Source organism: Borostomias antarcticus (assembly GCF_949987555.1).
Source record: "Borostomias antarcticus genome assembly, chromosome: 17".
Classification (NCBI taxonomy): Eukaryota; Metazoa; Chordata; class Actinopteri; order Stomiiformes; family Stomiidae; genus Borostomias; species Borostomias antarcticus.
This window is the reverse complement of record NC_140250.1, coordinates 16,270,725-16,295,239: the sequence shown is the minus strand read 5'-3', so window position 1 is coordinate 16,295,239 and position 24,515 is coordinate 16,270,725. Positions and strand designations below refer to the sequence as shown.

At 45.1% G+C, this 24,515-nt stretch overlaps 1 protein-coding gene across 1 annotated transcript; it reads left to right on the top strand.

Moving 5' to 3' along the window:
- The first annotated feature begins 202 nt into the window (after positions 1–202).
- On the top strand, positions 203–24,351 carry LOC311320150 (glycerol kinase-like). Its single transcript, XM_084451834.1, has 19 exons — positions 203–391; positions 3,142–3,215; positions 7,871–7,977; positions 8,121–8,198; positions 11,130–11,209; positions 11,688–11,825; positions 12,416–12,525; positions 13,174–13,240; positions 14,559–14,594; positions 16,102–16,169; positions 16,488–16,530; positions 16,698–16,778; positions 17,451–17,529; positions 18,911–19,007; positions 19,701–19,785; positions 20,267–20,387; positions 21,167–21,304; positions 21,943–22,029; positions 22,433–24,351. Exons 1-19 carry the CDS (start codon positions 281–283, stop codon positions 22,447–22,449), a joined length of 1,617 nt encoding a protein of 538 aa, XP_084307960.1. The 5' UTR covers positions 203–280; the 3' UTR covers positions 22,450–24,351.
- The last annotated feature ends 164 nt before the right edge of the window (positions 24,352–24,515 follow it).

Genomic DNA, 24,515 nt, shown 5'->3' with positions numbered 1-24,515 from the left:
TAAATTATGCATAAGGAGTGACATGAGGCAACCTTGGGAGGAAATCATTAATTCGTTCATTCATTCACTCATTCACCCACCCGCTTTGTTTTGGACATGCCCCCAATCTTGATTGGGCTGCACGAGGCCAACGCCTTCTGACGTATTTGCAAACAGAAACGTGCCCCTCCATCGTGTTTTGTTTTTTTTACTCAGCAGACACCGGCCGGCCTGCGTGTCACGGGGGAGCTTTAGGAGCCAGGAGCAGGGTGATATAAAAACTAAAGTTCATCAGTGCATCATGAAATTGAGCATCACTCACACTATCAACAGCGTGATAGAAGCGTCAGAGGAAATGATGGATCCCCTGGTTGCAGCGATTGACCAAGGCACGAGCTCTACGCGGTTGCTGGTGAGTTGGCCAGCGAAGTTAAGCACGAGCCCTCTGCTATGCCATCAAACAGGTGTTCATAGAAACCCGATGCGGCGAATTCATGAAGGACCAAAAAAAGAAAAGTTCATCGCACATTTTAACATTGAATAAACGTGCCGTGGAAGAATAGGTAGAGTATATTTAAGATAGGCTATTATTAGGACTATTTTCAATTTAAGCAAAACGAACTCATTGTTTTCTTTTCACAGTCAGGATAGGCAAAATACGGCTTTAAATAATATGCAAAAGTGAAAACTACATTTATCTAGAGTAACCTAGGCTGTGAGCTAATGAAATATTTTGCCAATGATTTAAGATTGAACTGGAAAATTAATAATTTAAGCCTACAAATCGCAGCAAATTACAATTTGTGTAGGCTAGTCTCGCTTCCGCCTCGCCTGCTTGTTGCAGAAATGCGATTGAACCAGTCTGGCTGTTTAACTGGACAGAGTCCTGACAGGAACTGATTAAAGATGACCGGTTAAACATACAGACCTTTTTCTACACAGGGTGCAGGAGTCCAATCTGTCTTTTGAAGGTAAAGAAAGGCAAAAAACTAACAAAACAAAGCTCCTCCGATCATTCATTGCAAGGGGTTAAGTACATAACTGACCTTTGAGATGGTAAAAAAAAAGTCTGTATAGTGCGTTAAAGGATAGGTTCACTGAATAACACTTTAAGCCCTATTTCTAAAATCCCTAGCATGTTTCTGAGACGTACAGGTTAACATTTCTCAAATACCACCACTCCGGGCTGATTTTCGAACTCTTAGCTGAAACTTGAAACCTGTTCAGTGTATTTTTTTCTTTGTTGATGGTTTGTTGAAAGATGTCCATCTCTCCCTGACAGTTGCACCAAACCACGTTTTGCTTGATTTGTCTACCTCACAACATGGCTGGCAAGATAGAAACTCCAAACCAATAGTAAAAATTGTCTCTGAGATGCGGTAGTTGTTGGTTATGTGTTTCGTAGACACTGTCCATTTTAATGATGCCCCAATGGTCAGTATGCGCAAAGCTCTTTTTCAATTATCCGTTATGAGACTGTTTTTTAAGACTGTTGCAGGTAGGCAGACATATCTCCATTGTTTGTGAACATTTATTAATCGTAATGACCTCCCCCCAAGCAAGAACAGGTATTGCTTGGTCCTTGTCAGTTGGAGGTGTAGTCTAGTTGGAGATAAATTTGTAGCCTAGTCTGGTCCTTGCAGAATGCAGCTATCAGGTGATCCATGATTACAAAACATTGAATATGCAACCAAAAGTAGGAAGAGTTCATTTCTTGAGAGTGAGAACACTTTGTCCTCAAATGTGATTTGTTTTGACACATCTCAGCAGCGGCTAGGTTGGTTAAAAGGCCATACGAGGGGCGTTTGCTTCCTGTAAACATTGTGTAGGTGTCTTGTTGGTATATTTCACATTTACTGTAATCGTTTGGAATTTAAATGGATTCCTATGATGTGTAAACCTCAAGTCCAGCTGTGTTTACCACAGGAACTAAATACACCTTAGGCACTTTACTGATGAACCAGCTGTCCTACTGTAATGGACCAGTCTGAACTTTATTAACATTTGGTTTGGCCTGTGACCCTGCACAACAACTTCCTGTTTTTGAGAAGGTTTTCATTTACAGAACTGCATTTGATTTGTGTCTGGGTGGTCTGTAGTATTCAGGGGGAATGGGATAAGAGCAGAGAACATTTCCTACTGCGTGCGTGCGTGTGTGCGTGTGTGTGTCATGCTGTCATGTTGTGTGTTGTGTGACAAATAAAGGCTTCTTCTTGTAATAGTGGGTATATTGACACTATGCTGGACAGACTGTTGGTTTGCAAGGTCACTGACACGGGTCACTGTTGTGCAAGTTTATACTTTTCAACGGTATTGCAAAGAACTCAATTGTTAATGTTTCACGTATGACGGTTGGCTGTTATTGAAACCCATTGCAGTCGCTTGCCTTTATTTTTGAATAGTACAAGCCTATATTTGTAAGCTCCGCTTAATTTTGGGGGCAGTTTGATTCAATTTGGCCTTTACTGAGGAATTTGTTGGGGTCATGGTTGGGTCGACTTATTTCTGAAGATGCCACTGTCCAGCTAGATGGTGTGGACTGAACGTGTCACACTAACTAGCCTTTATGACGGGCACACGCATTTCCACAGAGCCACAAGGATACTGAACCATCTCTTATAGAAGGATACGCCATTTAAGATGAGATGAGGGATAAGATAATGTGTGAGGTAATAGGAAATGAGTATCATTCTGTTTTGTATTGTCCAACAACTACCTTATCTGAGAGACATTTTTTACTATCGGTTGGGAGATTCTTGCCAGCCATGTTGTGAGATAAAAAAACAAGAAAAACTAAAATATTGTCAATAAACAAAAAACACACTGAACAGGGTGCACCCGAATTGATCATTTGAGGAAAATCCTTCTCAAGTTCCAGGCGTAGTTCCAGGCCTTCGATATATATTGTCCCTCTCTTTAGTAAGAGGCTGTGAATGTAGGCAGCAGGTTCACTTCTCACTGCCATTGTGATCGGCTGGGGGTCAGTACTTTATCTATTAATACTCTGACCTGACTAGTACAACACTGACTGCAGGTGGACACTGCTGCACGCCCATTAGGGAATAACACCCTCAATCATCCCCTCTCATCTAGACAAGTGAGGATCTGTGTTCTCTCTCTCTCTCTCTCTCTCTCTCTCTCTCTCTCTCCCCCCCCATGCAGGTGTTCAACGCTAAAACTGCAGAGGTCCTGAGTCACTACCAGGTTGAGATCAACCAGAGTTTTCCCAAAGAGGGGTGAGTGTAAAGAGAAATACAACCGTATTATCAATCTGTGATCAATATCCTCCCTGTTGTGCACGTACAGCCCAGTTCTAGGGAAGTGGCTGTTGACCTCATTGTTATTCTTTTAGATGACCCAGAAATCCAATGTCCAGACCTTGGATGTTTAGAGATATGCTCACTAAGGGCGGGACCAACCCAACCCATGGTCATGGTGTGTCATAACAAGTGGAAGCTAGCAATGAAATAATGGCCTATAAAGTAAGCCATACGGCTGGCCTGACTGTATGAGACAAAAGGCAAAAGAGCTGTGCGCACATCCAACCTTAGTAGGTCAGGTGCTGGATCTTAGAGTACATACTCTGTTTTTACATGTGGGGACCACAATGGAAATAAGCCTTCTGGCTTTATTGTGTTTTAATCCTCGGTGATATATGTTATCTATGTTTTTATTGTGGGCAGTTATGCCCTTCTTTATCACCTAATAAACTCAAATCATACGTGAGGAGATAGGAAAGGTCTGCACACTGATATCTCCTGGTTCACAGTGAAGTATGCCATGCCTTAGCCAGTTCCTGACTGTCGTTGGTGCCGTGGCCATGTAGGAACGGAGGATGTCAGCCACATTGGCTGATGCAGATACAGATGTTGAAAACGAAAGAGGTCCGCACACTGAAACTAGCTCCCAAGGTCTTGGACAGATGTTATTATAGGCAGAAATAAGGTTGTTTTGTATTAAAGAATGATATAAAACCTGAGTCACTAGGTTCCCTTTACATTACATTACATTACAGTCATTTAGCAGACGCTTTTATCCAAAGCGACTAACAATAATTGCATTTAACGTAGGAAGAGCCAATGTACTACTACTTGCCAGAACTCACAAGTGCATCTTCTTTCTAAAACAAACAAGTGACTAAGAGCATAATCTAGTGCTGAAGCAAAGTGCAAGAATCACAATCTAAAGTACAGTGCAATATAATATAATAAGTGCTTAGGTGGGAGGATTGTTGTAGTACTTCTTGAAGAGATGAGTTTTGAGCCTGCGACGAAAGATGGGCAGCGACTCTGCTGTCCTGACATCAGTGGGCAGCTCATTCCACCACTGCGGGGCCAGGACAGAGAAGAGCCGTGACCGTGTCGATCGACCGCAGGAGCCTCGGAGTGACGGGGCAACCAGTCGCCCTGAGGTAGCAGAGCGTAGTGGTCGGGAGGGGATGTAGGGTTTGACCATGGCCTGGAGGTAGGAGGGGGCTGTTCCTTTCATTGCCCTGTAGGTTAGCGCCAGAGTTTTAAACTGGATGCGAGCCGCTACAGGGAGCCAGTGTAGGGAACGGAGAAGGGAAGTTGTGTGGGAGAACTTGGGGTGGTTGAACACCAGGCGAGCAGCAGCTTTCTGGACAAGTTCCAGAGGTTTAATGGCTGACGCCGGTGCCCCCGCGAGGAGGGAGTTGCAGTAGTCCAGGCGGGAGATGACCAGGGCCTGGATGAGTACCTGCGCCGTTTCATTAGTGAGGAAAGGGCGAATCCTCCTGATGTTGTAGAGCATGAATCTGCAGGAACGTGTGACGGATGTGACATGTGAGGAAAATGACAGTTGGTCATCCAGGGTCACACCCAGATTCCTCGCAGTCCGAGTCGGGGTCACCACTGTGTCTTCAATGGTGATGGCCAGGTCCCGGTGCGGACAGCCCTTCCCCGGGAGGAACAACAGCTCAGTCTTGTCCAGATTGAGCTTGAGGTGATGTGTCGTCATCCACTCCGAAATGTCAGCCAAGCACCCAGCTATGCGTGTCTCCACTTCTGTATCAGAAGGGGGAAATGACAGAACCAGTTGGGTGTCATCGGCATAGCAGTGATAGGAGAAGCCATGCGAGCGAATGACAGAGCCCAGAGATGTAGTGTAGAGGGAAAACAGGAGAGGACCCAGGACAGACCCTTGTGGAACCCCCGTAGTCAGACTACGCGATTCCGACGTCGACCCTCTCCATGTCACCTGGTAGGAGCGGCCCGTCAGGTAGGATGCAAACAGGGAGTGTGCAGAGCCATCGATGCCTTTCTCCTCGAGGGTGGAGAGGAGGATCTGGTGGTCTACCGTATCAAATGCTGCTGACAGGTCTAGGAGTATCAGGACAGAGGAGAGAGAGTTCGCTCTAGCGGCATGGAGTGACTCTGTTACTGCAAGGAGGGCGGTCTCTGTCGAGTGGCCAGCCTTGAACCCGGATTGGTGGGGATCTAGGAGGTCGTTCTGGTGGAGGTACGAAGACAGTTGGTTAAAGATAGCACGTTCAAGTGTTTTGGATAGAAAGGATAGAAGGGAAACCGGTCTGTAGTTTTTGACATCAGATGGGTCGAGAGATGGTTTCTTTAGGAGGGGGGTGACTCTGGCAGTCTTGAAAGCAGAGGGAAAACATCCTGAAACAAGAGATGCATTGATGAGGTGGGTTAGGAAGGGAAGGAGTTCGGGTGCAACAGACTGAAGGAGAGTCGAGGGAACAGGGTCTAGGGAGCACGTGGTGGGGCGGTTAGATGTTACAAGGTTGAGGGCCTCGTTGGGGGAGAGGGGAGAAAAGTGGGATAAGGTGGGGCGTGGAGAGGAGGGGGGGAGCAGGGAGTGGAGAGAGGGTGGGGATGGGGGGGTGAGTTTCGTGCATGGAGCGTTGACCGGGGGAGGGGGGAAAGAGGATCTGATATCGTTAACTTTCTTGTCAAAGAAGTTGGCGAAATCATCAGGGAGAAGGGAGGAGTTGGGAGTAGGAGGTGGGGGCTGGAGTAGTGAAGAGAAGGTTTCAAAGAGTTTTTTAGGATTGGAAGCAGAGGTTAAGATTTTAGAGCGGAAGAAAGCAGCTTTAGCAGCAGACAGAGAGGAGGAGAATGTGGAAAGAAGAGATTGGAAATTAAGAAGGTCCTCTGGGAGCTTGCCTTTCCTCCATTTGCGCTCAGCTATTCTCAGGCTCCGTCTATCAGTACGCACTGAGTCCGACAGCCATGGGGCAGGTGGAGTTGGGCGTGCAGGCCTGGAGGTGAGGGGACAGAGATTGTCCAGAGAAGAGGAAAGAGTAGAGAGGAGAAGATCAGTGGCAGTATCAGAGGGTAGGAGAGAGAAGGATTCAGGGGCGGGGAGGGCGGAGGTGACAGTAGAGGAAAGGTCAGTAGGGGAGAGCGAGCGGAGATGGCTACGGGCGGTAACCATGTGGGTAGGAGGAGGAGTTACAGGGGAAGAGGGGATGGAGAGGGAGTAGGACATGAAATAGTGGTCAGAGAGATGGAGGGGAGTGACAGAGAGGTTAGGGGTGGAACAGTGTCTAGTGAAGATGAGATCCAGCTGGTTGCCGGCTTTGTGAGTGGGAGGAGAAGAAGAGAGGTGAAGATCGAAGGAGGAGAGGAAGGAGAGGAAAGGTTCCAATTTCTCACTCTGGATGTTGAAGTCCCCGAGAAGGATGAGTGCGGACCCATCATCTGGGAAGTGTGAAACTAGTGTATCGAGCTCCTCTAGGAATTCACCAAGAGGACCTGGTGGGCGATACACAACAGCAATGGTGAGCTTGATTGGATACATGACAGAGACAGCATGGAATTCAAAAGAGGGAGGGGAGAACTGTGGGATGGAGACGAGTGAGTATTTCCATGTTGGGGAAATGAGCAGGCCAGTACCACCACCTCGCCTCGCAGCTCTGGGAGTGTGGGAGAAAGAATACACATCTGACAGGGCTGCGGGAGTGGCAGTGTTCTCTGGTGTGATCCATGTCTCGGTGAGAGCAAGGAAGCTGAGGGAGAGCAAGGATGCATAGCCTGAGATAAACTCAGCTTTGGGCACCGCCGACTGGCAATTCCAAAGTCCCCCTGTCACCACTTGCTCTCTATGAGTTGAGACAGTCGGATAGATGAGGTTAGAGGGGTTACGGAGTCTGGGGGTGACCCAGTGTCTGCGTGACCCCCGGAGAGGGAACACAACAGGAATAGGATGCAAACACATAATGGTAACAAAACAGGTACTGAGGTAAATGTAGACGTACTACCTTCCTGACAGTCTTACTTGACAAAGTCGCTCTTGAATAAGTCGCCCGGTGCCTTTGGCCGCCCTAGCCTTCGGTCGGTCGCCTTCCCGCTGTCGCCGTCTAAGCCGTCAATGCTTAAGGCCTGTCACTGCTGATTGCTAATCGTCTGCCAGGAGAGTAGGCCACTCCCACAGCCCACTCAACAGGGCAATTAGTCTAGCTCAGGCCGAAACTAACTCTCACAATAACCTTGAATAACAAAGCAGTTTCACCACAACACTGATGACTTAGCACTAGCCAGTAGAGAAACCAAAATATACTTATGTTTCTAGTTCAGTCTAGTAGCTCCAAGTTCCTTCCAGGGGTTAATGCAATCTGGGGAACACTTGGCCCTGTGCTGTTTATAAATCCTCACTTCAGGTGGGAAGAACTCATCCCGGGATTCCCTTTTGCTTTTGAAGACTATTTCAAAGTTAAAGCTGAGGTAAAGGCCTTATGTGGGCATTCTCATTACAGAAACTCAATTTGGACATTTTATCTAGCTGTTCCTGTCCCGGACTACATTGCCTCACAAATACCTGCAAATGTATGTTCATGTTTTTAGCTTCTTTTTTTTTTTCTTTTTTACTTGTCCGTTTTCTTGTGTGTTGTTGCCCATCTGAATGTGTCTAGATGGGTGGAGGAGGATCCTAAAGAGATACTTCAGTCTGTTTACGAGGTCATGGAGAAGACCTGCGAGAAGCTCGTTCAGCTCAACATCCAGATCTCCAACATCAAAGGTGACCTGAAGCTGCACCACCTGTTTCCTCACATTCCTGAGGGGGATTATTACCACATGCAGAGAGAGAGAGAGAGAGAGAGAGAGAGGGAGGGAGAGATCTACAGGCTCAAGGACGTTTCTTTTTTGTTTGTGTTTACTTAGGCATAGGAGTGACCAATCAGAGAGAGACAACGCTGGTGTGGGACAAAGACACCGGAGAGCCTCTCTACAACGCCATTGGTGGGTACATGATTGCCAAGCCACTGATTGGTTGATACCCACACAAACATGATTGAACACATTCTCATCATAACGTCTTCTTTATTTATTTATTTTTCAATTCTTTATTTGTTCCAAGGATAGCAGAGGGTGAGTTTCCAATCATTAAAAGTCATCTCATTGATACAAACACCTTAAAAAATAAAAATAAATCAGCAACATCACCCATACCAATAAAACAGAAGGCCTAAATAAGCAAATACTTTTATCGCTTTCTTCCTCCATATCCTCTTTTTTTTATTTTTTTTATTTTATAGAGTCAAATAACTATAAAACAATCAGAACATGGATGCACTCTAACAAACATGAGCATTCTGGTACAGTAGTCTAATTCACATTGATAATGTGACACAAAAAGCAGAGAGACAATTTAGCAATCTCAGGCCAAACTTCCTTTACTTTGTATAGTGGGGAAATAGATGGGACCATTGAGTAACATAACAAGAAAAAGAAAAGAAAAATTAAATAAAGGAACACCTTTACAAATTAAAAATGATTTCTATTAGTTTGTCAACTCCCTAAATCAGGCCTTGACTGTCGCATATAGACAACCCAACTAGACCATGCCTAGGTAAATCTGTCCATCTGCACGCGAATCGAAAAGGTAATTTTTTCCATGGTATATATTTCGTTAACTATATCTGCCCATTCCTCTTTTGTGAGGGAATCAGATGACAACCAATGCCTAGTAATTGTTTTTTTACTAGTAGATAACAGAATTCCAAATAAGTATTTGTTGAAAGGCTCTGGATGAAAGTCATGCTTTCCTAAGATAAAAATGTTAAACTGGAAAGGAATGTTTGTATTGAATATACCCTCTTACGTTCTATGTATCTCTATCCAGAAGTGTCGTACCACAGGGCATTCCCAAAAAATGTGTCAATGGTCGGCTTCCTGATTCCCACACAATCTCCAAAACTTGGGATCATCGCCCACAAAGTGTGTTTTCTGCTTTGGGGTGATAAAATATTGAATCAAGCACTTCCATCCGAATTCCCTCCAAGTATGTGAATTGGTACACCTCCATTGAAAGGCACAATGCCCTTCCCATTCCTTTTGTGGGATCTCAATATTATCTTCCATTTCCCACTTATTTTTGACATGCTCTGTAGAATGATACTTCTTGTCCAAGAATCCCTTATACAATCTGGATATAATGCCCCTGTTCAGCTTTGAGGAATAGGCTCCTGGGATTTCTCTCAGCACTGGGTCATCTAGTTCTAGATGATTTTTTACTGATTGATTGACATAGTTACGTAGTTGTAGATACCCGTAAAAATATGTTTTTCCAGAGCGTGTCTGTCTTTAAGGGCTTGAAAATCTTTTAATTGTCCCTTCTCTGTCACCGAGTACGGCATAAAGGCAATTCAAAGTGCGTTACATGAGACATTAAAAGCATCAAGACAAAGTGCAACACATAAAAGGTCATATAAAACTAAATGCAAAAAAAGGACATTTAAAACAAAATGCAGGAAAAATAAAATGCAGGAATAAAAGTTACAATGATATGAATAAATAATTATTTGGTCGAACTCGAGGCAGTCCTGGGAAGTTGTGTCACGTCGGAAAGCACAGCTCACGCGGTGAGATTGCAACATGGCTGTAATACCACAGCTCCCCTCCCCAGGACAAAGGAATGTGTGGAGGACATGGCTGTAGACTCCACCCGCAGTATCGCCCTCACTGTCCATTGTTTTGTTTTCATTTCATTTATTGCAGGGGTCTCAAACTCAAATTGGCTTGGGGCCACTGCTGGTATCGTCAACTCATAGGAGGGCCACTTCAATGTCAACTTCAACTACTACTAACTATAAGAAAGTGCAATATTTCTGAAAATGTCATTTTTCATTTCCATAACTAGACTCACAACTCAGTCTCTAAATGTTGCAAGACTATTCCATAACTAACATTTTCATCATACAAATTCAAACCGGTTTCCATTCATTTTAATATATTTTAACATATAAGTTAGTGCTGCAAATCATTTTTCCTGACTTTTATTTTATCTTGAATAGCCTACATTTGTACTTTATTCTGTTTTAGCTGCAAGATGCATCACTACCGTAAGCCTGCCCTGGACCTGTACTTGCATTTATTAAAGTTCAAGTTTGTTTCCATTTCTTACCAGACACTTGAATACATTTGTAGGCTACTGCTCTATTTCTTGCCAGACACTTATCTTGAAAGACTGCTGAGACATTAGCCCTCTCAGCTGTGTGGCTCGTTTTTTCCTCTGGTCTCCTTATGACACTCCATGTTTAGTAATGGATAGCTCTTGACATTATATTCCTTTAGAACGGCGACTTTGTTCTTGCATATCAAGCAGGTAGCATTTCCATTGGACACCACAAAAAATACTGCAATGTCCATATTTCTTGAAACTGTCTGTGTTCTTAACGTTAGTTAACCATGAAAACAGCCTCTCGGTGGCGAGCTGCATTCCGTTCATAGTTCATAGTGGTGTGTGGATTGATTGCACCTGTGACTGTATGCAGCGTTCACCTCACGCGCTGCGCACAATAATCAGCATTCCGCCCCACGTTTGAGCGACTTGAATTTACATTGTAGGCCTGCCTGCTGGCGCCGTTTACAATAAATTATTTTGCGGGCCAGATTATATTATATTTCTGACATCATGTCGCGGGCCGGTTGGAGTGTTGTGGCGGGCCGCAAATGGCCCGCGGGCCGCGAGTTTGAGACCCCTGATTTATTGGTTTATTTATCAAGGACGGCGCACACAAATCAACAGTCAAGCTGCAGAAGAGCCAGAGTTAGCCTAAAGGATAGCTTTCATCTGTTGTCCCTGCACAGATGTTTAAAATGCAACCTAATATTTCAAAAAGTGTAATTAGTTAGTCAGTGGGCTAACCCCCTTCTCCGGTCTACCTGCAGTCTGGCTGGACCTACGCACGCAGTCCACAGTGGAGAGACTCATCAACAAAACTCCTGGCAAGAATAAGAACCACCTGAAGGTGAGAAACTGACCCTGACAAACACCCACTTTAGTTTTCAGTGGGCGTGTCTCAATACTGTAGACCCACTACCTCTGATGAGCTCTCTTCCTTCATCACCACTTACAGCATTCTGTCAATTAAGTGGACATGAAGTAAAATTTGAGAGAAGGAACGTATATTAGAGTTTTTAGTTTGGATTGGATTTTATCTTTGGATTATACAAGGTCCCTGAGAAGCTCTCCACATCATAAATGCCTACAATCAGTCTGAACACATCAGTGCATCCTGACCTGTATCTTTCTTTCTCTCTCTCTCTCTCTCTCTCTCGCTCTCTCTCTCTCTCTCTCTGTCTCTCTCCCTCTCTCTCTGTCTCTCTCTCTCCCTCCCCCCCCCCCTCTCTCTCTCCCTCTCTCTCTTTCTCTCACTCTCTCCCCCCCCCCTCTCTCCCTCTCCCTCGCTCTCTTTCTCCCCCCTCCCCTCTCTCTCTCTTATGTAGCACAAGACGGGTCTGCCCATCAGCACCTACTTCAGCGCCGTGAAGCTGCGCTGGCTCATGGATAACGTGGAGGAGGTCCGTCAGGCGGTCCTGTCCCACCGGGCCATGTTCGGTACCGTGGACTCCTGGCTCATCTGGGTAGGACACATAAGGACATTCTTAAGCCCTGTACCAAGCTCCTCACAATTTTTCTCTCATAGGGACATCTCTTTGTCAATGCCTCTTTGGATTACTTACAATAGTCAGACTACAAGTCAGAAATCTAGTAATAGGCATTTCTTAGCTTGAACAGCTTGAAATCAAGCCTTTCAATAAGCACATTTTTACTAATATTGATTGTGTAACTAAATGGAATCATTGTTCTGCGATATCAACCTTTTAGAGATCTTTACCTATTGATTGTGTAACTAAATGGAATCGTTGTTATGCGATATATCTCCACATGCCAATCCTGTAGAGATTTTTACCTGTGGTGGTCTGGTCTCTCAGTGTCTGACCGGGGGGAAGGGTCAACCCGTGGTCTCTCTGGTCTCTCAGTGTCTGACCGGGGGGAAGGGTCAACCCGTGGTCTCTCTGGTCTCTCAGTGTCTGACCGGGGGGAAGGGTCAACTCGTGGTCTCTCTGGTCTCTCAGTGTCTGACCGGGGGGAAGGGTCAACTCGTGGTCTCTCTGGTCTCTCAGTGTCTGACCGGGGGGAAGGGTTAACCTGTGGTGGTCTGGTCTCTCAGTGTCTGACCGGGGGGAAGGATGGAGGGGTCCACTGCACAGACGTGTCCAATGCCAGCCGCACCATGCTCTTCAACATCCACACCCTGGACTGGGACCCAGAGCTCTGCAGGTAGGACACACACACACACACACACACACACACACACACACACACTCTTCAACATCCACACCCTGGACTGGGACCCAGAGCTCTGCAGGTAGGACACACACACACACACACACACGCTCTTCAACATCCACACCCTGGACTGGGACCCAGAGCTCTGCAGGTAGAACACACACACACACACACACACACACACACACACACACACACACACACACACGCTCTTCAACATCCACACCCTGGACTGGGACCCAGAGCTCTGCAGGTAGGACACACATACACACACACACACACACACACACACACACATATACACACATATACACACACACACACACATATATATATATATATACATACATACATACATACACACACTGTATATACTATACCATACATACCAAAGATGCATAAACATGATACATGCATACGTGCATACGTGCATACATGCATACATACATACATACATACATACAGTACAGACACACACACACAAATGTTGCAGGGGAGAGTACACACACTTTAGCAGCCGATTACAGTTGACATCAGTTTAGTCCAATTGTTGATCTCCTTTTTTTTATTTTTTTATTTTTTAAAGCATTGTATACCGGAATGATTTAATCTATGAAAACACTCTTTGTGGAATTGTAGGTATTTTGATGTCCCAATGGAAATGTTGCCCAAAGTGAGAAGCTCGTCAGAAGTATATGGTTCAATGGTGAGTTTCTACAACCACAACATCATTGAGTGTGTTTATGGAGTGTGTGTGTGTGTGTGTGTGTTTGTGTGTGTGTGTGTGTGTTTCTGTTTTGGAATGTTACACATGATGAGTATTAATTAGTTGTCGGTCTTATCAAATTTCAAGAGAAGGAAGTTAAGTATTACATTTTTCGTCATTGTTGCCTCTAGGCTGCTCTGTGTGATAAGGGATGATTTAATGCTATGGATTATGAGTCTGTTAAGGGGGTTATAAAGGTTTCCTAAACAAGGTCTTCCATTTAAATGATCTCTCCAAGCACAAAACTGTTTAATCACTTTAATCGCTGATTGAAAAAAATAATTTGGCTAAAGTTTTTAAGATGAATATTATGGAATTGATCAATTTCAGCAGTGAAATAGCATTGTGGCGCCACATAGACAAGGCTACTCTGGATACTGTGGGAAAACATACAGGCTTCACTATTTAACTATTGTTTGACAAATTGTAGAACAATGTGACCACATCCATTTCAATAAGTTACCCAATTGTGTTTATGACAGGAAGGTGGAGTCTTGCCCACAAGCATCTGCTCATAGCCATTGTGCAAACACACACACACACACACACATACACACACACCACTCCAGATTCCACCTCTATGAAAGGACACACTCTGAAACTCATGACCCCCTCTTGTGACACACGGAAAGGAAATGTTTTGAATGTGTGTGTGTGTGTGCGTAGGTGTACTATCTATGAAATGTGAACTTTGTCCAAGTGTCCAAAGATCGTCGGTGAGTTGGATGCTTTTAGGGCCTCCTAATATGTCATTGCACGTCACTCCTTCAAATTGTCCCCCCCGCACTGTCCCCAAAATACAGGACAATGTCCTTCCATCAGACCTGGGTCAGGTTATATATGCTTTATTAAGTTCACCCAATACAACCAACGGAACAGTCCAAACATTGCAGCTCTGAGGTAAATCAAATACTTCTTAAATAATTTTAAATATTTAAATCTATGGATTTGACTCAAGTTGTTAATTGGAGAATCCCAGCTTGTTAGCTGCCATTTCTTTTCAATCAGACCACACCAAGCTCCACTATTCAGCCTTTGACAGGCATTTCCTGTAGCCTGTGACCTAAGCCCTGTCAACGCGGAGGGCTAAATCGGTGAACCAGCTGTCTTAAGTTTGGCATGTTAGGAAGGCCCGTGTTGGGAGATGTTGTTATACTCAACTGGTCTCGATCTGCATGAACGTGAAACCTTAAACGTGCTCTTCCCCCTCTCTCTCCACCTTCTCCTTCTATCTCCACCTTCCCCCTCTCTGTCTTAGAAATCCGGTCCACTGGCAGGGATCCCGATCTCAGGGGTAAGGAAGGGGCTTTTCCATGCACAACTATTAGTTGTACAGTAGCCCATGTTGCATTATCAGAGGCTAAACTACCATTAATTTAGAATGTTGAGTTTATTGTGTTTTACAACCTAACCCCCCAGATGACACGTCTAGGGGGGGACAGGGGGAGAGGGATGTAACGTGTGTGTGTGTGTTTAGAGTATGAGTGTATAGAGTATGAGTGTATGCAGTATGAGTGTATACAGTATGAATGTATAGAGTATGAGTGTATACAGTGTGAGTGTATACTGTATATGAGTATGCATATAATGCTGGTTACTGCTGAAGCTGTGGTAGTGTAATACAAACTACAAGGACGACTCGATTAATGTGCCAAAAAACAAGGAAGATTTATGACACCAATAATAACAAGTCAACAACACGAGGGAACGCAGAGCGGAGCCTGAGGAAGGGATGTTAGAACAGACGCCAAAATAACACCCCAGCGAGTCCTGGCACCCTAACAGTACCTACTCTAAACACTTAGCTGTCCAGCATAACCTAAACACACCCTAACAGTACCTACTCTAAACACTTAGCTGTCCAGCATAACCTAAACACACCCTAACAGTACCTACTCTAAACACTTAGCTGTCCAGCATAACCGAAACACACCCTAACAGTACCTACTCTAAACACTTAGCTGTCCAGCATAACCTAAACACACCCTAACAGTACCTATTCTAAACACTTAGCTGTCCAGCATAACCTAAACACACCCTAACTGTACCTACTCTAAACACAAAGTCTGCTATCTGACTTAGTTGTCTAGCTTAACCTAAACCGAGAAAATACAAGAGGTGGCCCCCTGCCTGGCGAAGCTAGCCTCAGACTAAACCCAAGGCGTGTGATGGAGGGGTAAACCCCCTGGGTAGAATGAGTGACTGACAGGACATGGTTGTGTCCCAGTGTCTAGGGGACCAGACTGATGGGATGTGGTTGTGTCCCAGTTTCTAGGGGACCAGTGTGACAGGTCCTGGTTGTGTCCCAGTGTCTAGGGGACCAGTGTGACAGGTCCTGGTTGTGTCCCAGTGTCTAGGGGACCAGTGTGACAGGTCCTGGTTGTGTCTCAGTGTCTAGGGGACCAGTGTGACAGGTCCTGGTTGTGTCTCAGTGTCTAGGGGACCAGTGTGACAGGTCCTGGTTGTGTCTCAGTGTCTAGGGGACCAGTCTGACAGGTCCTGGTTGTGTCTCAGTGTCTAGGGGACCAGTCTGACAGGTCCTGGTTGTGTCTCAGTGTCTAGGGGACCAGTGTGACAGGTCCTGGTTGTGTCTCAGTGTCTAGGGGACCAGTGTGACAGGTCCTGGTTGTGTCTCAGTGTCTAGGGGACCAGTCTGACAGGTCCTGGTTGTGTCTCAGTGTCTAGGGGACCAGTGTGACAGGTCCTGGTTGTGTCTCAGTGTCTAGGGGACCAGTGTGACAGGTCCTGGTTGTGTCTCAGTGTCTAGGGGACCAGTCTGACAGGTCCTGGTTGTGTCTCAGTGTCTAGGGGACCAGTCTGCCGCTCTACTGGGACAGATGTGCTTCCAGGACGGCCAGGCCAAGAACACGTGAGAACCCTAACCGTCATCATCCCCTCACCCGGAGAACCTGTCATCCATATTCATCCTCCATTTTATTTGACCGGTTTTACTCACTTTAGTTCTTATGCACGACTTATTTAGCTAGATATGAAACAACAAACATGAATGTGTACACTGCAAAGTTAGGTGTTTTATTTTGTTATGATTTATTTTTCACTTTCATTGTCTCTGTATTGACACGCAATATGACAGAACAAAGTTTCTCGTGGATTAAAAATAATAGTGTAATAGTATAAAGAATCAAATGCCGATATCAGCGTTGTGTCAAGTTGCTTTGCGTTTTAGGTATGGAACCGGCTGCTTCTTGCTGAGAAACACAGGGGTCAAGGTAAGATATTACATTACAAAAGCCCTCGTTCATCTGGTCCGTTCCTGGTTCTGTAGACCGCATATGTTCGATGGTTAAATGTTCTTTTTGAATGATGTTCTCTTCTCCCCCTCTCTCCTCTCTCTCTCTTTCCTTCCTTCTTTCCTCCTCTCTTCCTCTCATCTCAGCCAGTGTTGTCGGACCACGGCCTGCTGACCACAGTCGCCTACAAACTGGGGGAGGACCAGCCAGCCTGCTATGCCCTGGAGGTTTGTGGGACCTGCTATTGGTCCATTTGTGTTGATACTGACCTCTGATTGGGTATTGAGGGAAATGTAGGGAAATGTAGTTTTCTCCAAAAGAATACTCCAAAAGAATAAAGGGACAGCCTTGTTTAATAAAAACCTTTGCAGAGGTGGGCCATTTTACAAGCATGACATACAAAGTGTGTCAGTGAAAAGGTCCCAACAAAAGTGAGAATAGTGTATATTTAGATACACCCATAAGCATTACTTCATCCAATGGCAGCAAATCCTTGAACACGTGGTGAATTGAAGCAAAGCCCTGTGGAGTTTTCTCATCCTCATCTATCCTGCTTCCTGCCAGGGAACTAGCCTGGTCTGAGTGACATTCACCTCACGAGCATCTCTGGAAACGCGCCGCCTGAGACCACAGCCACTGTTTCAGGTCCTTACTAGGCGCAGCGGCCATCTTGAGAGCAGCTCGTCAGTTAACTGAGCCAAGACTCCTCCAGACACTGAGGCTGTAGCTTCCCATAGAACGAGAATTATGAACACTTAAATCTGCCATAGAGAAATTGCTACTAGTCTAAAATCAAATCAAACTTGATTTTTATAGCGCATTTCATTCGCAAAGGCAACACAATGCACTAAAAATGAAGCTCTACCTCAGGCCTGATTGCTGTGGTGTGTGTCCCTCAGGGCTCGGTGGCCATCGCAGGGGCGGTGGTGAGATGGCTGAAGGACAACATGGGGATCGTCCAGTCCACCTCAGAGATCGGTACGGGCGACATGACACCGGTGGTCCATTCACACAAACCAGGCTGAGCACAGACTTCCTGCAGTACCACTGTTTTTAACACGCGTTGAAACAAAAAAATTATCTTTTTCGATTTTGGATCACATCCTTGGTTGTAGTGTGTACTGTACCTATTTAACAATATATGCCAAATATTATTCAAAATATCTGTTTCGTTGCAATCTTATATCAAACCCTATGATTTTTTTTCCTGTAAAACAAAATCTCCTGAGTACTTAGGTCAGCAATACAGGAGCAATGTCTATAGTCTCACAACATCCACCCATCAGTCAACGCTATCTGTCCAATCTGTCTAAAGTTGTTATAACCCGCCATCTTGTCAACGTTCCAGTCAAATTCCTTTAAACGTTATGTCCCGCCCCAATAGCCTGTTTGAGTCGGAAATACTTCAAACTACGGACGTTAGATGATCTCAGATATCCGTTTCAACTGTTTGTATAATTTTCTACTTATTACCTGTTCCAATGGTGTTTCATTTTTTCCCATTACTCCCCTTGTCTATTGCTATGACTCTCTCCATCTGTCCCTCTCTCATCTCTCTCTCTCCATCTCTCTCTCATCTCTATCTCTTCATCTGTCCCTCTCTCATCTCTCTCTCTCCATCTGTCTCTCTCATCTCTCTCCATCTGTCCCTCTCATCTCTCTCCATCGGTCCCTCTCACATCTCTCTCCATCTGTCTCTCATCTGTCTCATCTCTCTCTCCATCTGTCTCTCCATCTCTCTCTGTCTCCATCTGTCCTCCTCTCATCTCTGTCTCTCTATCTGTCCCTCTCATCTCTCTCTTTCATCTCTCTCTCTCTCTCTCTCATCTCTCTCCCATCTCTCTCTCTCTCATCTGTCCCTTTCATCTCTCTCTCATCTCTCTCTCTCATCTCTCTCTCATCTCTCTCTCATCTCTCTCTCATCTCTCTCATCTCTCTCTCTCTCATCTGTCCCTTTCATCTCTCTCTCATCTCTCTCTCTCTCATCTCTCTCTCATCTCTCTCATCTCTCTCTCATCTCTCTCTCATCTCTCTCTCATCTCTCTCTCTCATCTCTCTCTCATCTCTCTCATCTCTCTCTCTCTCATCTCTCTCTCTCTCATCTCTCTCTCTCTCTCATCTCTCTCATCTCTCTCTCATCTCTCTCATCTCTCTCTCTCTCATCCCTCTCATCCCCCTCTCTCTCATCTCTCTCTCTCTCATCTCTCTCTCTCATCTCTCTCATCTCTCTCTCTCATCTCTCTCTCTCATCTCTCTCTCTCATCTCTCTCTCTCATCTCTCTCTCTCATCTCTCTCTCTCTCTCTCTCTCATCTCTCCTCATCTCTCTCTCTCATCTCTCTCTCATCTCTGTCTCTCAGAGAACCTGGCTGCGGCCGTGGGGACGTCGTACGGCTGCTACTTTGTGCCGGCCTTCTCTGGCCTGTACGCCCCCTACTGGGAGCCCAGCGCTCGGGGGTGAGACAAGCAGCCTGCCATCCGTGCACCAGTCAGTCAGCCAGCCAGTCAGCCGGTCAACCAGTCAGTCAGCCAGCCAGTCAGTCAACCAGTCAGTCAGTTTGACTCAGTCAGTCAACCAGTCAGTCAGTCAGTCAGTCAGTCAGTCAGCCAACCAGTCACTCAACCAGCCAGTCAGCCAGTCAGTCAACCAGTCAGTCAGTCAGTCAGTCAGTCAGTCAGCCAGTCAGTCAGTCAACCAGTCAGTCAGTCAGTCAGTCAGTCAGTCAGTCAGTCAGTCAGTCAGTCAACCAGTCAGTCAGTTTGACTCAGTCAACCAGTCACTCAACCAGCCAGTCAAGTCAACCAGTCAGTCAGCCAGTCAGTCAGTTTGACTCAGTCAGTCAGTGAGTCAGTTTGACTCAGTCAGTTAGCCAGCCAGCCAGTCAGTCACTTTTATCCAAAGCAACTAACAATAATTGCATTTAATATAGGAAAAGCCAGTGTACTACTATTCACCAGAACTCACAAGTGCATCTCCTTTCTAAAACAAGTGACTAGGAGCATAATCTAGTGCTCTAGGAGGACAAAGTGCAAGAATAGCAATCTAAAATACAACAGGTGCTACAGGTGCTGCTCTGCATGGCAGCACACTGCCAGACCAAGCTACCCGGTTTGAACCCGTATCCTCGTCCCTCTCGGTCTCTCTCCCAGGATCATCTGTGGCCTGACCCAGTTCACCAACCGGAACCACCTGGCCTTCGCTGCCCTGGAGGCTGTGTGCTTCCAGACCAGAGAGGTGCGTGACCCCGCGTGACCCAGGGTCTCTAGAACCACACCGGCCTCCTCCTTGGAGGGCGACCTTTCTGTGATCATGTCTAACATGCAGTTTGTTAACTGCTATTGGCCCGATGCATGTTGGGATTTTGATGTGATTTGGTCTGATAGTTTGATTGGTTGGTTGGTAGATCCTATTTGGTCTGATGGTGTGATTGGTTGGTGGGTAGATCCTATTTGGTCTGATGGTGTGATTGGTTGGTGGGTAGATCCTATTTGGTCTGATGGTGTGATTGGTTGGTGGGTAGATCCTATTTGGTCTGATGGTGTGATTGGTTGGTGGGTAGATCCTATTTGGTCTGATGGTGTGATTGGTTGGTGGGTAGATCCTATTTGGTCTGATGGTGTGATTGGTTGGTGGGTAGATCCTATTTGGTCTGATGGTGTGATTGGTTGATGGGGAGATCCTATTTGGTCTGATGGTGTGATTGGTTGGTGGGTAGATCCTGGAGGCCATGAACCAGGACAGTGGGGTCCCTCTGGCCCAGCTGCAGGTGGATGGGGGGATGACCTCCAACCGCCTGCTGATGCAGCTGCAGGCAGACATCCTCTGCCTCCCCGTGGGTGAGGACACACTCTCTCTCACACACACACACACACACACACACACACACACACACGCAAGCACGCTCACACACTCACACACGCAAGCACGCACTCTCACACACGCAAGCACGCACTCTCACACACGCAAGCACGCACTCTCACACGCACACACACACACTCTCACGCACACACTCTCATGCATGCACGCACACACACACACGCGCACACACTCTCACACGCACTCTCGCACACGCACGCACACACACACACACTCTCACACACGCCCACGCACGCACACACTCACACACTCTCGCACACGCACGCACACACACACTCTCACACCCACGCACACACACACTCACACACGCACACTCACACGCACGCACATTCTCACATGCACGCACACTACACATCAGTGTAAAATGACACTTGTGGAGTGAACTATACAAACACTCTCTGAAGCACACGCAATATTGACATGGGGACGTTCTAAAATTGAAATTAACTCATGTGCACTCATAGTCACAGGCTGTGCCGATGTAGGCGTGTTCTTTAGGGGTTTGTCAATACTGTTGTTATGCCTTAAGCTTTTAACTGAAGTCAATGGGGACAAAAAGTAGACAGAACAGTGTGTGTTTGTATATGTGTGTGTGTGTGGTGTGTGTAACCTGTGTGATATTTAACCTGTGTGTGATGTGTGTAACGTGTGTGTGTGTGTAACCTGTGTGTGGTGTGTGTAACCTGTGTGTGTGTGCGTGTGTGTGCGTGTGTGTGTGTGTGCGTGCGCGTCTGTCCAGTGAGGCCGATCATGGCAGAGACCTCAGCTCTGGGGGCTGCCATGGCGGCAGGGTTAGGGGTCGGCGTGTGGAGCTTGACCCCTGGTGAACTCCCAACCATCGCCTCCGAGAGCTTCCAGCCCCAGATACAGTCTGACGGTACGAGACTCACTCTTACAAAAAATATAAAATAAGAAAAGGTGTGTGTGTGTATATATATATATATATAATGCCCCTTGTCACTTAGTAGTGTTGTTGGATTCTAGGGGAGATGATACCAGTGTACACACAGACATCGCCATCTAGTGGTTAAATGTATACATTACAGTAATTCTATACTTTCTCTTCCTCTAAGTAGGTATAATAATAATAATAATAATAATAATAATAAACTGTATTTGTATTGCTCTTGTCATACAAATAAATGCAGCCCAAAGTGCTTGACAAAAGAGAGTATTCATGCACATTGCTTCACATAAATCACAGCAAAATAAGATGGAATATAAAACACAATTAAATATAAAGATAAGAAATCAAGTAAAATACGGTGTAAGATTTAATAAAATGTACTGGAATAAAATGTTGTACTGTTGTATTGTGATGAAGCAGTGAGGTGCACGTAGCGATGCTCTCTGAATGTGATTCCTCTCCTGCAGAGAGTGAGTTTCGGTTTGTTTTCTGAATGTGATTCTGTCTCCTGCAGAGAGTGCGTTTCGGTTTGTTTTCTGATTGTGATTCTGTCTCCTGCAGAGAGCGAGTTTTGGTTTGTTTTCTGATTGTGATTCTGTCTCCTGCAGAGAGTGAGTTTCGGTTTGCACGCTGGAAGAAGGCCGTCCAGAAAGCCATGAACTGGGAGACAACGGAGCCCATCTGCTCTGGCAACGGTAAGATTTAAAAATAAAAATCTTCAAAAGCAAAAGTTTTTCTGCTCATACTTAAAACCTTCCTTTTACCAGAGGCTTAAGCTCATCACTTTATTGTCCTTGTTTCATTCTTATGTTTTGTACCTAGTTTTGGACTGTTGTTTTTAATCTTGGCACTTTCACGTTTTTAATTTGTAGCACTTTGAGATTTTCTTAAATGTAAAGTGCAATACACATTTTATTTATTATTATTATTGTTATTATTATTATTATTGTTATTATTGCTATTATTATTATTATTACTGTACCTGTATATAGTACGATCGGACTCAAACCCTGTTTGAGCGTTATTGCATCCCAGCATTTATACACCTTAGAAAATAAAATGATCTTCTATCCGTCCATCTTTTGAATGATGTTTCAGAGAACAAGGGTTGGTAGCCGTCCATGCAGTGACATAGACCCAGTGCTGAATGTGAGCCATGACGCCTCTTGATGCCCCATGTGACTACAGCGATGAAGACGAGGACAAAGATGAATGGAGCACCTTGGGGGGGGGGGGGGGGGGGTCCCTCAGCCGAACCCCCTTCCCCCCTTCCTGACAGCTGACCACTACGGTCTGGGTCCCTATGGGGTGTGTCAGTATTTTACATTAGTATTGCAACATAAATACCTGCTGTATCTCTCAGAATAATAATCAGTTGGGTGGTCATGGTCAATTGTGTGCGAAGATTAACATCCTTCGACTGCGTCTGTAACTGAATGGAACAGTCCTCCTGAGTAGGTAGCGAGTTAAAAAAAACAATTTAAGATATATTTTAAGGCATTTCTGCTTTATTACTATAGGACAGTTTAGGTGACAGACAGGAAAGGTGGGAGAGTGAGAGGGGAAGACATGCAGGAAAGGGCGTGTGCCGGATTCAAACCCACGCTGCTGCGGTAAGGACTAGCCTTTACATGGTAAGCGCCCCAACCCGTTGAGCTACCGGGGCGCCCTACGAGTTGTTGGTTAATTGTTGGTTAAACTCACTCCCCGAGTATAACTGCTGTACACCCGTGCCGATGTAGATTGAGCTTTTCATCAGCGTAGCTGGTTAAAACGGTGTCTGTCCCGCAAACACCGTAGATCTGGGTTCGAATCCCGCCGCGGACATGCCAAACGTACAAACATTACAAAGCCTGTGAACGTTATGTAAGCGGGTCAACGTGATGTTTCCCTTTTTGTTTACAGCCTGGCTCTACTCGTCATTCCTCGTGCTAGACACACATTAATCAGCCACAGAGTAAACATGCCAGTGTTAGCGTCATGGCTAATTTTCAACCGTGGTCCGCTAATGCTGCAGCTAACTTGGTATATATCAATGTTTTTACTGTTGTGCCTGATCATTGGCAATGGCAAAACAGACTTGTTTTAACCATGTTTGAACAATACCTTTCATGAATGTTAATTTTAGTTGTTTTGTTTTTAAACTGCCTATCAAAATGACTGCTGGCTTTGTGGCTCTAAGTTCCACATTTGAAAAAAAATGTGAAAATGTTAGATGCTAAAAATAATGGACTACTTGATAATGGTTGCCAATGCCAATTGTGATCATCTGAACTACCTGTGAGAGGTCAAATGATACAGCCTCAGAATCAGAAGCATTTCAGGTCTTAAGAGCACTTTATAATTTATCATGTTTTGTGTGCATGATGATGATGATGAAGATTAACCTTGCTCCACTGAAACTGGGAAAATGTGATTTAATTTTTTATTTTTATTTTTTAAATCAACTAATGTTATCTAGTGAGGTATAACCAACTCTTCATGTGACAAATCCAATAGACTTACAAAGACACTGGGAAAACATCCCTAAATAGTTTTGAAGGTATTGGATAGTTATCAAGATGATGGTCCATTCTTTCCTCTCAATAGTCAGGTGCAATATCAACATGCCAATCTTGTTCACGCCTGTCCTACTCTTGCAAATCCACACGTCAGTGTCAGTGCATCTGAAAGGGGCTGTTTTAACTTCCAAAAGTCAGATTCATCTCTCACAAACTGTACTTTATCATCCAGGTAGAATTTTCAGTGAAATGTAAATGAAACGTTCCTGGATGGGGCCTAGGATTGATGAGGGAATTCAAATACTAACACACTTGTGACATTACGCAACGTGCCTCAACACCCAAACTGCTCTTCCTGGAGTTCAGCGAGGGATGTCGCCTACTGTTCATCCGTTTTACAGTGATTTATAGCATCGTTTTAAGTTTAATTGATTTGCGAGCTTCCCTCATCACTCTTAGTCTGGCTGGTGTACATTTGAGACGTTAAAGTACTTTAGCAATAAAACTCTTACTTGGAAGAAACTGCTGGCATTCCACATTCTTATTGTACGATCATCAATATTATATATTACTTAATATTATAGAAACAATCGTTTTTTCTACTGTGGCCTTCCAAAAATAATTTTACAAAATGGTGTACACTGTAGAAACATTACATTGCCCTTACTGGAGTGCAATTA